This window comes from Medicago sativa, chromosome 6 (genome assembly GCF_051527215.1).
Source record: "Medicago sativa cultivar Bolivia chromosome 6, Bolivia_mono, whole genome shotgun sequence".
NCBI classification, from domain to species: domain Eukaryota; kingdom Viridiplantae; phylum Streptophyta; class Magnoliopsida; order Fabales; family Fabaceae; genus Medicago; species Medicago sativa.
Window position 1 is genome coordinate 75,218,076 of NC_140754.1, and position 12,422 is coordinate 75,230,497.

Here is a 12,422-nt window from a genome sequence, read left to right on the forward strand (position 1 = left end):
CTTTTCTCCATAGGAGAAAGGTTGTTACGATCCAATAACGGTTTTGTAACCGTTTTTCTCCGCTGCACTTTTTTCTCTGATCATCATTTTGATCGTTGATTCTTGTTCTTTCCGGTGTTGATTCTTGTTTTCCACCGTGATTCTTGCTTCTTGTGGTTGTTTCAACCTTGTTACGCCGTTGATTTTCACAGTTGCACCAATTTCTTGCTTTTCTTCATCTTCTTCATTGAAGCTTTTTCATACTCTGTTTTTCTGCAACTTGAATTCTTCTCTGAATTTCCATGGCGCCTCGTAATTCATCTCCTGATACTGAATCTGTTTACTTCGTTCATCCTAGTGAGAATCCTAATTCTCTTTCTATTACTCCTAAGCTTACTGGTTCCAATTACATTGCATGGAGCCACACTGTGGAGCGTTCTTTAGGAACGAAGAACAAATTAGGTTTCATCAATGGTTCAATTCCAATGCCCGATGAAGATGATTTGAACCGTTCAGCTTGGGAACGTTGTAATCATCTGGTTCAATCTTGGCTCATCAATTCGGTGTCAGAATCTATTGCACCAACTATTGTGTTTTGTGACACTGCTCTTGAGGTATGGCTTGATCTGAAAGAAAGATTTTCCAAAGTTGATCGTATTCGTATTGCAAATTTGCGTTCATCAATTAACAACTTGAAGCAAGGTTCTAAGAGTGTTTTAGAGTATTTCACTGAAATGAAATCTCTTTGGGAAGAGTTATCTTCACACAGACCAATCCATAACTGTGTTTGTGTTCATCCCTGTCGTTGTGTTGCTTCAAGAACTGCTAAGTATCATAGAAATGAAGATCAAATAATGCAGTTTTTAACTGGTTTGAATGATCAGTTTTCTGTGGTGAGAACTCAAGTTCTTCTTCTTGATCCTCTTCCTTCTTTGAACAAGGTTTACTCTTTGGTTGTTCAAGAGGAGAGTAATCATGCTTCTCTCACTTCATTAAGTGTTTCTGAAGATTCCTCTGTTCAAATTAATGCTTCTGAATCAAGGAAACCTCAAGGGCGTGGTAAAGGTTCCTATGGTAATAAACCAACTAGGTTTTGTACTTTCTGCAACCGTACAAATCATACTGTGGATTTTTGCTACATGAAGCATGGTTACCCCAATGTCAACAATAGATCCATGCCTCGTGCCAATGCAAATGCTGCTTGTCAAGAAGATATGGAAACTGGTACTTCATCTTCTTCTGGTTCAGGTGCTTCTGCAAGTTCTTCATCTGCTGGTTTCTCTCAAGAGCAGCTTGCTCAGCTTGTATCCATGTTACAACAATCAAACTTAGTTGTTTCAGCATCTCCTCCTTCACAAGCTACTTCAAATCATGTCACTTCCACCAGCATTGCAACACCTGATGCTTCTGCAGGTATATCTGCTTCTGTTTCTTCTTCCACAAGTAAAAGTTCCTTTTGGCTCGTTGACTCAGGTGCAAATGAGCATATTTGTTGTGATCTTTCATATTTCAGTTCATTTTATAGAATCAAACCTATGTATGTCTCTTTACCTAATGGTAATTTGGTATTAGCTTATCATGCTGGCACTGTCTCTTTCAATCCCAAGTTTACATTGCATCATGTTCTTTATTCACCTCATTTTAAACTCCCCTTATTTCATGCTTCATCATAAACTTCCTAACATTTCTTTGTTCAAAGTTTTTGGATGCCTTTGTTATGCTTCCACCTTACAATCTCATAGAACAAAGTTACAACCTAGAGCTAGAAAATCCATTTTCTTGGGTTACAAGGCAGGTTATAAAGGTTTCACATTATATGATCTCCATTCCAGAGAAATTTTTGTCTCTAGGCATGTGACCTTCCATGAAAATCATATCCCTTATCCTCATTCACCTTCTTCTACTTCACCTGATTGGGAGTATTTCTCTCATCACTCTCCTTCTCCTTCTGTTGACACTTCTCCTTCACAACCTCCCATTTTTGATGACATTATTTCTCCACCTACTACTACTTCTTCTTCACAGCCTCCTCCTATTGTTGAATCTGTCCCTTCCTCTTCAACTGTTGCTCCTTTTGTTCCCAGACATTCCACCAGAAATATTACTACTCCCTCTTATTTGCAAGATTATGTTTGCAATAACATTCATGCATCCACATATCCTATTTCACATTATGTTTCTCATCACATGTTATCTAATACTCATTCTTCTTTTGTTATGTCCCTTCACTCTCAATCTGAGCCCACATCATATGCTGAAGCAAGTAAATTTGATTGTTGGAAGAATGCTATGCAAGCTGAACTTCAAGCTCTTGAGAAAACTGGTACTTGGAAAGTTGTGGATTTACCTTCAAATGTCAAGCCTATTGGTTGCAGATGGATATATAAAATCAAGTTTCATGCCGATGGTTCCATTGAGAGATACAAAGCTAGGCTTGTTGCCAAAGGATACAATCAGATTGAAGGTTTGGATTATTTTGACACATATTCTCCAGTTGCCAAGCTTACAACTGTGAGACTGGTCATTGCTTTATCTTCAATTCATAACTGGCACATTCATCAGCTTGATGTTAATAATGCCTTTCTTCATGGTGAACTTCAAGAAGATGTATACATGATAGTTCCACCTGGCATTAAGACTGATAAACCAAATCAAGTTTGTAAACTGCAGAAGTCCTTGTATGGTTTGAAACAGGCCAGTAGGAAGTGGTATGAAAGATTAACTTCCACTCTCATGCAACATGTTTATATTCAGGCAGCCTCTGATCATTCCTTGTTTGTGAAGAAAACATCATCCTCATTTACTATTCTTTTGGTTTATGTGGATGACATCATACTTGCAGGCAACTCTCTTCAGGAATTCACTCACATCAAATGTGTTTTGGATTCATTGTTTAAAATCAAGGATTTGGGTCAGTTAAAATACTTCTTAGGCATTGAAGTTGCACATTCCAAATCAGGGATTTCTCTGTGTCAGAGAAAGTATTGCTTAGACTTACTTGATGATTCAGGTACTATAGGTTCCAAACCTGTATCCACTCCTTCAGATTCATCAGTTAAGCTTCATCATGATTCTGGTCCTCTCTATGATGATATTCCTGCCTATAGAAGATTGGTAGGTAGACTGTTATATCTTAACACTACCAGGCCAGACATTACTTTCATCACCCAGCAACTGAGCCAATTTCTCTCTAAACCAACTCAAGCTCATCACCATGCAGCTCTCAGAGTCTTAAAATACCTCAAGGGTTGTCCAGGCAATGGTTTGTTCTTTCCCAGAAACACTTCTCTTGCCCTCCAAGGTTTTTCAGATGCAGATTGGGCTGGCTGTCTTGACACTAGAAAATCAATTTCTGGTCAGTGTTTCTTTTTAGGAAGCTCTATCATTTCATGGAGGACAAAGAAGCAGATCATTGTATCCAGATCTTCTTCTGAGGCTGAATATAGAGCTCTTGCATCTGCTACTTCTCAGAGATTTGCATGTCTCTTGTACCAAGCTTCCTGTGCTTTATTGTGACAATCAGAGTGCCATTCACATTGCCTCTAACCCTGTGTTTCATGAGAGGACTAAACATTTAGAGATTGATTGCCATTTGATTAGAGAAAAGCTTCATTCTGGTATACTCAAGTTGCTTCCAGTTTCTTCTCAAGACCAAGTTGCTGATTTCTTCACTAAAGCATTGCTTCCCAAGACATTTCATGCTTTATTATCCAAGTTGGGCTTGATAAACATTTATCAACCTCCAACTTGTGGAGGGATATTACACAGTGATCCTGAGATCACTTAGTTGTCCATTACTTGTTGCACAAGTTATAGCAGCTAGGGTTTATATCCTCTATTGTATGCACATGATAGCTTACTATACTCCTAGCTACTTGTATATATACTAGTTGTAACCCTCTTTTCAGTAATAACAAATCATTTTACTCTCATTTCTCTTCTTTCCTAATAAACATTCTCATAATTATAACTGTGGAGTTTTATTGTGCCCTTCTGTTATCTGTTGCTTTAATTGTGTACTGTTAGTTCTTTTAAAAAAAAATCATTATCTTAAATGAACAAATGGAAACTCTGGGTTCTTTATTTACATTTATATTAGTGTTCACCGAGGCTTATGACTCATAAATTAATCAATTACCTCGTGGATGCTGGTGCTGAAAATTTTGCAGCCTTCTATTTTTTCTTTGAACAAGTCGTAGTCTTTCATTACTTATTCAGTGAAGGTAAGTTGATAAAATTTGTAATCTCTGTCCATAAGCATTCTGTTTTTTCTACCAGTCATATGCAGTTGAGAAGAGCACTTTTGTCAATTGTGTTGTCTCATACTGATGATTGGGACTTCTTTTTGTCTGAGTTTTTGAAGGTAGATGACAAGTTTGGATTTGGAAGGTTTGCCTTTGATGGACTTTAAAAATTATGTTACGAAATATAAATTTTGATATTTTTAACTTGCTTTCAAATACCAAATTTTCAAAATTTAAAAAATGTATGTATTCTAAAATCAAAACTTTCCTAAAAATAAGCACCTTTAAATTTTGCATACTCATTCGACATCTCATCTCATCGTACTATTACATATATCATCACTCTTCTCTCTTCATATCACTTCATCAAACTAGTAGCCATTGAGACATAGATTCGTTTGTGGGCATATGTAAAAGCATAAAAAGCCTTATATCACATCACTCTTGGATTCCAACATCATTCATAAAGCAAACAACAAAGCAATCTTCAACCTACTCAAGCTCCAATACCAAAATAACATCTTAATTTTGTCTACCATTTCCTCCACCTAATTTTGTTATTCAAAGTCCGGTCATTTCTCGCTTTTCTAATAATCCAAATTGAAGCATGCCAAATTAACTAATCTCCGTGACGAAGCTTCTTAGAACTCACCTTATTTGTCAAACAATTAAGATGTACAAACAAATTCGATGGAGTTATAAAATTAAATTGCAACCAATTCAACACAACTTCAACTAAACTATTGATACAAAAAAGAGATATGTCACTGTTTCGTCTACATGGCCACAAAAAATAACAAAAATACATATTTTGGTATACGTCACTTAAGTAGGTGTCTACGTATGCGCTAACTTAGTCAAGATCAAGGGTCCCTCACTTTTGCAGCATGAGCTTAAGTTGAGAGACAAAAAAAAGTTCAATTTTAAAAGTTGGGGGGCAAAATCGTCAATTTCAATATCAAAGCCAAAATTAACCCAAAAAAAAAAAAAAAAGATTTCTACATACTATAAATAAGATACCAACTCATTCATTCATAGTACATAATTCTCTTATTCAAAATTTAATTGAAACATTGAAGTATATAAATACTATCATACCATTTATTTCACTCGAGGTGGAACTATTTTTAGTGCCCATTTTTTGCTTCTTTAAGTTTCAATCCAGCTGAAACTTAAAAAAATAAATTAAGCAACAGTTCACGATCTTATTGTAAGCAAGCATCTATCCATTGCCTCTTAGAAGTTGAACTCTTAGTTTATGCCAATTTTATAAAACGCGTATCATTAATCATTAATTATGTTAACTGCTGCTTATAGTTATGGAAAAATATATTTGAATATAAAAGCTACATATTTTTATGTTTCCAAAGTATCTCAGACACAATGTATTATGAAACTAGAAAACTGAATCTTATTATTGAATAGAGCAAAGAGTACAAGGGTATTTATACTAAAAAGCAGTTGCACCATAACATACAATGGTGATGCAATAGCGTATAATACAAGAACCCTAACTAACTTGCTTGGATCCCAAGATATCCTTATTTATACTATTATCATGTAATAGCCCCCCACAAGTTAGAGGTTGGTATAAATCTAACAACCCTAACTTGGATAAGAGGAGAGTAAAAGGCTGAGGCAATAAGGACTTGGTGAAGAAATCAGCAAGTTGATTTTGAGATGAAACTGGTAAAAGCTTCATGATTCCAGATTGAAGTTTCTCTCTGACAAGGTGACAGTCAATCTCCAAGTGTTTGGTGCGCTCGTGAAAAACTGGGTTAGCAGCTATATGGAGGGCACTCTGATTGTCACAAAACAAAACAGGAATCTTGGAGCATTGAATCTGAAGATCCTTGAGAAGATAGAGAATCCATTGAAGCTCACATGTTGCTGATGCTAGAGCACGATACTCAGCTTCAGAAGAAGATCTAGAGACAGTGGTTTGTTTCTTAGTTCTCCATGATATCAAAGATGAACCTATGAAGAAACATTGCCCAGAAATGGAACGTCTGCTATCCAAACAACCAGCCCAGTCAGCATCTGAAAAACCTTGAAGATGAAGAGAAGAGTTCCTGGGAAAGAATAAACCTTTTCCTGGGCATCCCTTAAGATATTTGAGAACTCTCAGAGCTGCATGATGATGGGATTGAGTAGGTTTAGATAGAAATTGACTTAACTGCTGTGTTATGAAGGTAATGTCTGGCCTGGTGGAATTAAGGTAGAGCAGTCTCCCAACCAATCTTCTATAAGAAGGTATGTCTTCATATGGTGGAGAAGAATCATTATGAAGCTTTAAAGATGCATCAGAAGGAGTGGAGACAGGTTTGGAGCTGATTGCATGTGAATCAGACAGTAAATCTAAGCAATATTTCCTTTGACATAGTGAAATACCTTGCTTGGAGTGAGCAACTTCAAGACCAAGAAAATACTTCAATTGTCCCAAATCTTTAATCTTGAAAGAAGCATGCAGAATGGATTTGATATGTTGAAACTCAGTAAGAGAGTTGCCTGCCAATATGATATCATCCACATAGACAAGTAAAATTGTGAAGGAAGAATCAGTTTTTTTGGTAAAAAGTGAATGATCTGCAGATGCTTGAGTGTAATGTTGTTCAAGCAGGATTGAAGTTAATTTCTCATACCACTTTCTACTAGCTTGCTTTAATCCATATAAAGATTTGAATAATTTGCAAACTTGATTTGGTTTGGAAGATGTGACACCAGGAGGAAGCATCATATAAACATCCTCTTGTAGCTCTCCATGAAGAAAGGCATTGTTGACATCTAATTGATGAAGATGCCAATTGTGTATGGAGGCCAAAGCAATCACAAGCCTGATAGTGGTCATTTTGGCAACTGGAGAATAAGTATCAAAATAGTCAAGGCCTTCAATTTGAGTGTAGCCCTTGGCAACCAATCTAGCCTTGTACCTTTCAACTGAACCATCAGCATGATACTTAATTTTATAAATCCATCTGCAACCAATAGGTTTGATATGATCTGGTAAATCAACAATCTGCCAGGTACCAGTTTGCTCAAGAGCTGACAATTCAACTTGCATGGCTTTATTCCAACATTCATGCTTGCTTGCCTCAGCATAGGTTTTAGGTTCAGTGTGTGAATGTAAAGACATGACAAAATGAGAATGAGAGTTAGATAAATTTGCATGAGACAAATAATTGGAAATGGGATATGGAGAAATATGTAAATGGTTACAGACATAGTCTTGCAGATAAGCAGGTGCATTTCTAGTTCTAGTTGAGTGTCTGGGTGAAGAAGGTGTATCTGGAGATGGAACAGATGAGGAAGGAATGTTAGGGGATGGATCAGGTGAAGAAGCAGAAGGTGAAAGAGGAGGAGATGATGAATGATAATCATCATCATCAACAATGGGAGTTGGTGAAATGGTTTCCACATGATCAGAAGTGGAAATGGGAGATGAAGGAGAGGAAAAATATTCCCATTGAGTAGTGATAGAGTCTTTATTTGATGGATAAGGTAAATAATGTTCATGAAAAACAACATGTCTTGAAACAAAGACTTCTCTAGTATGAATATCCAAAAGAAGAAATCCTTTATATCCTGACTTATAGCCCAAGAAAACAGTTTTCCTGGCTCTAGCTTGGAGTTTGGTTCTATGAGATTGAAGGGAAGATGCATGACAAAGACAACCAAAAACTTTAAAAGTATTGATGTCAGGTAGTTTTTGATAAAGCATGTAATATGGAGACTGACCTTGAAGTAAAGGAGTGGGCACTCTATTAATAAGAAACACAGCATGCAATAAAGCATATGGCCAATAAGAAGCAGGAAGTTTTGATTGATACAAAAGGGCTCTTCCTACATTCAAAATATGTTGGTGTTTTCTTTCTACCCTACCATTCTGTTGGGGGGTCTCCACACATGATCTTTGATGTAAAATACCATGAGATTCATAAAATGAAGGAATGGAGAATTCAGGTCCATTGTCAGACCTAATACATATGGGAGTGACATTAAATTGATTTTGGATCATAGTAATGAATGATTTAACATGTTGAGACACTTCAGATTTATTTTTGAGCAAGATTATCCACAAAAATCTACTATGATCATCAACAATAGTGAGGAAATATTTATGACCATGTATAGATAAAACAGATAAGGGACCCCAAATGTCTAAATGTAACAGTTCAAAGTTAAATGAAGCATTAGAGGTACTTAATGAAAAAGGTAAATGTCTTTGTTTAGCAAATTGACAAATATCACACACAGAGTTTTTATTATCTGAAACAATATCTGAATACAAAGAAGACATCATAGTCAATCTCTGATGAGAAAGATGTCCAAGCCTAAAGTGCCAAATGGCTTTATTAGGAATGATAGTACTAGAGTTACAAGAAACAGATGAAGCTAAAATAGCTTGCACTTTATTAGTAGTAACAGATGGAGCATGAAACTTGTATAATCCATCCTGCTGACTAGCCAAACCAATCATCTTCAGGGATTTGGAGTCCTGTATGATGCATTGGTCAGGTGAGAATTTAAAGAAACAAGACAATGATTCACACACTTTGGCTACAGACATGAGATTGAGTCTAAAAGAAGAAGAATATAAAACATTGGTAAGATAAAATTGAGGACTGAATTGAATATTGCCAGAGTGAGTGACAGTGACAACAGATCCATTAGGTAAAGTGACATGTGCAGGAGGAATAGCATGATATGAGCTAAACAAGTGCAAATTACAACATATGTGCTCATTAGCACCAGAGTCAATTAACCAATAGGAATCTGATAAAAGAGGAGAAGTGGTATTGATTATACCTGCAGAAGTGTTTGAAGAGGGAACAACAAAGCTGGAGGAAACTTGAGGGGAGGCACTGATATTATTGACAGTGCTAGAAGTGGAAATTGATGCTGAAGGAAGCAAGTTTGCCTGTTGTAATAAAGCTACAAGTTGATCCACCTTCTCTTGAGACAAACCAGATACACCAGTAGAAGTATTGACTTCAGATACATCACTAGAAGAGGCATTGACCTGTGAATTTTGCTTATTCACATTGGGAAACCCATGCTTTTGATAACAATAATCAACAGTATGATTGGTTTTGTTGCAGAGAGTACAATGTCTGGGAGGCTTATTGTAACCACCTTTACCACGCCCCTGAGACTTTCTGGCATCAAAAGCATTAATAGAAACACTGCTATCATCAAGAGTCACCATAGCAGGTACAGAAGTATTATTGCTCTCTTCTTGAACAACCAAGGAAAACACTTTGTTCAGTGTAGGAAGAGGATCAAGTAAAAGAACTTGAGTCTTAACCACTGAAAATTGTTCATTGAGACCAGTGAGAAATTGAATAATCTGGTCTTCAACCCTATAGGTCTTAGGTAACTTCACAGCATCACACTTGCAAGCAAAAGGACAATGACATGCAGGAAGAGGCCTATGTGATTGCAACTCTTCCCACAAAGCCTTCATCTCTGTGAAATAATCCAATACAGACTTGTTACCTTGCTTCAATGTATGAAGCGAAGTTCTCAATTGAGCAATGCGACTTCTATCAACTTTGGAGAAACGCTCTTTCAAATCTTCCCAAACCTCAAAGGCAGTGTCATGAAAGACAATTGTCTGTGCAATTGAGTCTGAAACCGAGTTTATAAGCCATGAATGAACTAGGTGATTGCAACGTTCCCATGCATTACGGTTCAGATCATCTTGATCAGGTTCAGGTAAGGTTCCATTGATGAAGGAGAGCTTGTTCTTAGCTCCTAAAGCGCGTTGCATAGAACGACTCCATGAAAGATAGTTAGAACCATTGAACTTTGGTAAAACAACAACGGAATTTGGTCCTTCGCTGGGATGAACAAAGAAGGCGGATTCAGAATCCGATTGTTGATGCTGATTGTTATTGCGAACCATAGTGAAACAGAGTAAACGAAAATTGAACGAAAAATGAAGAAGACGAAGATGCTTCAATGGCGAAACAACGGATCAAGAAAACAGAGTAAAATCAACTCAACGAAGAAGAAGAACAAGAAGCTTCTTCACAAATCAACAAGAATTAACAAGAATCGTTGCAATTGAAGCAACGAAAATGGCAGAAAATCAGAGGAAGAAGATGAAGATTCAACAAAACTTCATCTACAAGGCACAACGAAAACGGTTACGAGGATCGTAACAAACTTTCCCTTGAGGGAAAATCTGATACCATATTATGAAACTAGAAAACTGAATCTTATTATTGAATAGAGCAAAGAGTACAAGGGTATTTATACTAAAAAGCAGTTGCACCATAACATACAATGGTGATGCAATAGCGTATAATACAAGAACCCTAACTAACTTGCTTGGATCCCAAGATATCCTTATTTATACTATTATCATGTAATACAATGATCATATATGACATGGTTTGAATGGTAGAATTCAATTAGTAATCCCATATGAGCATTTACATATGAGCATTTACATTTTGAACAGTTTAATCAAACAACACCAAATTCAATCAATTTTGAGTGAAAGATTAAAATGACTAGAACAAAAACCAAATTTGAGACTGGTTTTATACCTACGAAAAGATCATTAAACTCTTTAGTGGTTTATCCCTAAAAACACATTGGTTCAATATTGCTCATATCCTTTTTCATTTAACGTACCCTTTTCTTTTGAATGACTAGCTAAGGATAATTTTTTTTCTGACAAGAGGATAATATGTTTAATTACGTGTGCATATTCTGTGTATAATATTGGAGATACATAATTGATGATACTGTTTGCTCATAGTGATTTTTGAGGTTTATAATGTGATCCAGAAACTGTTGTTACATGACTCTTTGTCATTCAATTTGTTGCACCTTTCTGTCAATATGTTTAATGTAGTTGGAACTGTTGATACATATGTACTATAATCTCATTGGAACATATTTGCATTTTGTTTTAGAAGTTGTGGCATTGCACCACTTCTTTTAAGATAATTAATTTATTCAACCATTGTAAATTGCATTTAAGGTTACATTGTATAAATTTCTTCTAAAAGATGATTTAGTCTAATTTTCCTCATCACTATACGGAATGCACATTCACATGCTCACATCTTGTGTCATTGCATATGTTCGGTTCTTTATTATGAAAGTATCATCTAAAAATAAAGAAAATCTGAAGGTTGTATTGAAGGAAATACTGAAAGATTTTCAATTTCTTACTAAATTTTTTGCCAATATGTTTGTTATTTATCGGATCCCTTGTATCACTGCTGCAGTCAATAAACAGTATATAAGAGCAGGGAAGTTGAAGAGATGAAGATACTGACTACTGAGGCAGTGGTGGTAGAGAAAATAATGCTTTAGGATCAAACTCAGAAGGTGAGCGAAAATCGGTTGGATCAGAAAATTTTGATAGCATAAAATATGGTTCTGCACTAGATGTTGTTGAGTATGACATTCCATGGGACGAAATCACAATGGCTAAGAAAATCAAACTTGTTATGAACTTTACATTTTTATAAGAATTGTATATATCATTTTGTTACATGGTGTTACTATGTATAGGAGCACTTATTTGTTATCGACATTATGAACGAAAAATAATTGCAAAAATGAGGTACAAACCACCTCGATTTCACCACAGTTTTATATGTTGCACTTTCTAATGTTTTTTTACACTCCTAAATAATTATTAGTTCTATTGGGAACCAATATTACAACCAGATAAGAAAAAGGTTCACCGACTATGTCTTGAATTTGTAAAAATGTGTTAAGTTGACGAGGTCAAGAGTACCTTGTGTAATGGTTTTAGTATATATTATGAATTTTGTGTCCCCAAAAGCAGGGCAGAAGAGTTACATGAGAATGCGATAAACCTAATTTATTCAAACAAGTGGTGGCTTTTGGTTTGTATCGGTTTGCACTTGTTTTACATCTGCTGATGATTCTGATTACCTAAATAACAGCTTGTATTGGATTTTAAGTATAGAAAGGCTAATCGATATTAACGTGGCTTCATGGTAAACCTGTCAAATCTTTTGCTGCAAGGAATTCTCTATGATAAGAAGCAACAAACTTCAATTGATCCAGGTGAGGAAAACTGTGAATATGTGGCTGCAAAAGTACAACACTGTGAGTAGTGAGTAGCATTGGCCAGCAGCACTGTGAGTAGTTAGTTCGTTGGAACGAGTAAGTATGGGATCAACCCTTCCATCTCAAAAGTGTAGAAAT

At 36.0% G+C, this 12,422-nt stretch overlaps 1 protein-coding gene across 1 annotated transcript; it reads left to right on the forward strand.

The window, feature by feature from the left end:
* The first annotated feature begins 281 nt into the window (after positions 1–281).
* On the forward strand, positions 282–3,495 carry LOC146916827 (uncharacterized). The gene is made up of 2 exons (XM_085721752.1): positions 282–1,536; positions 1,679–3,495. The coding sequence occupies exons 1-2, from the start codon at positions 282–284 to the stop codon at positions 3,493–3,495; spliced, it is 3,072 nt and encodes a 1,023-aa protein (XP_085577878.1).
* The last annotated feature ends 8,927 nt before the right edge of the window (positions 3,496–12,422 follow it).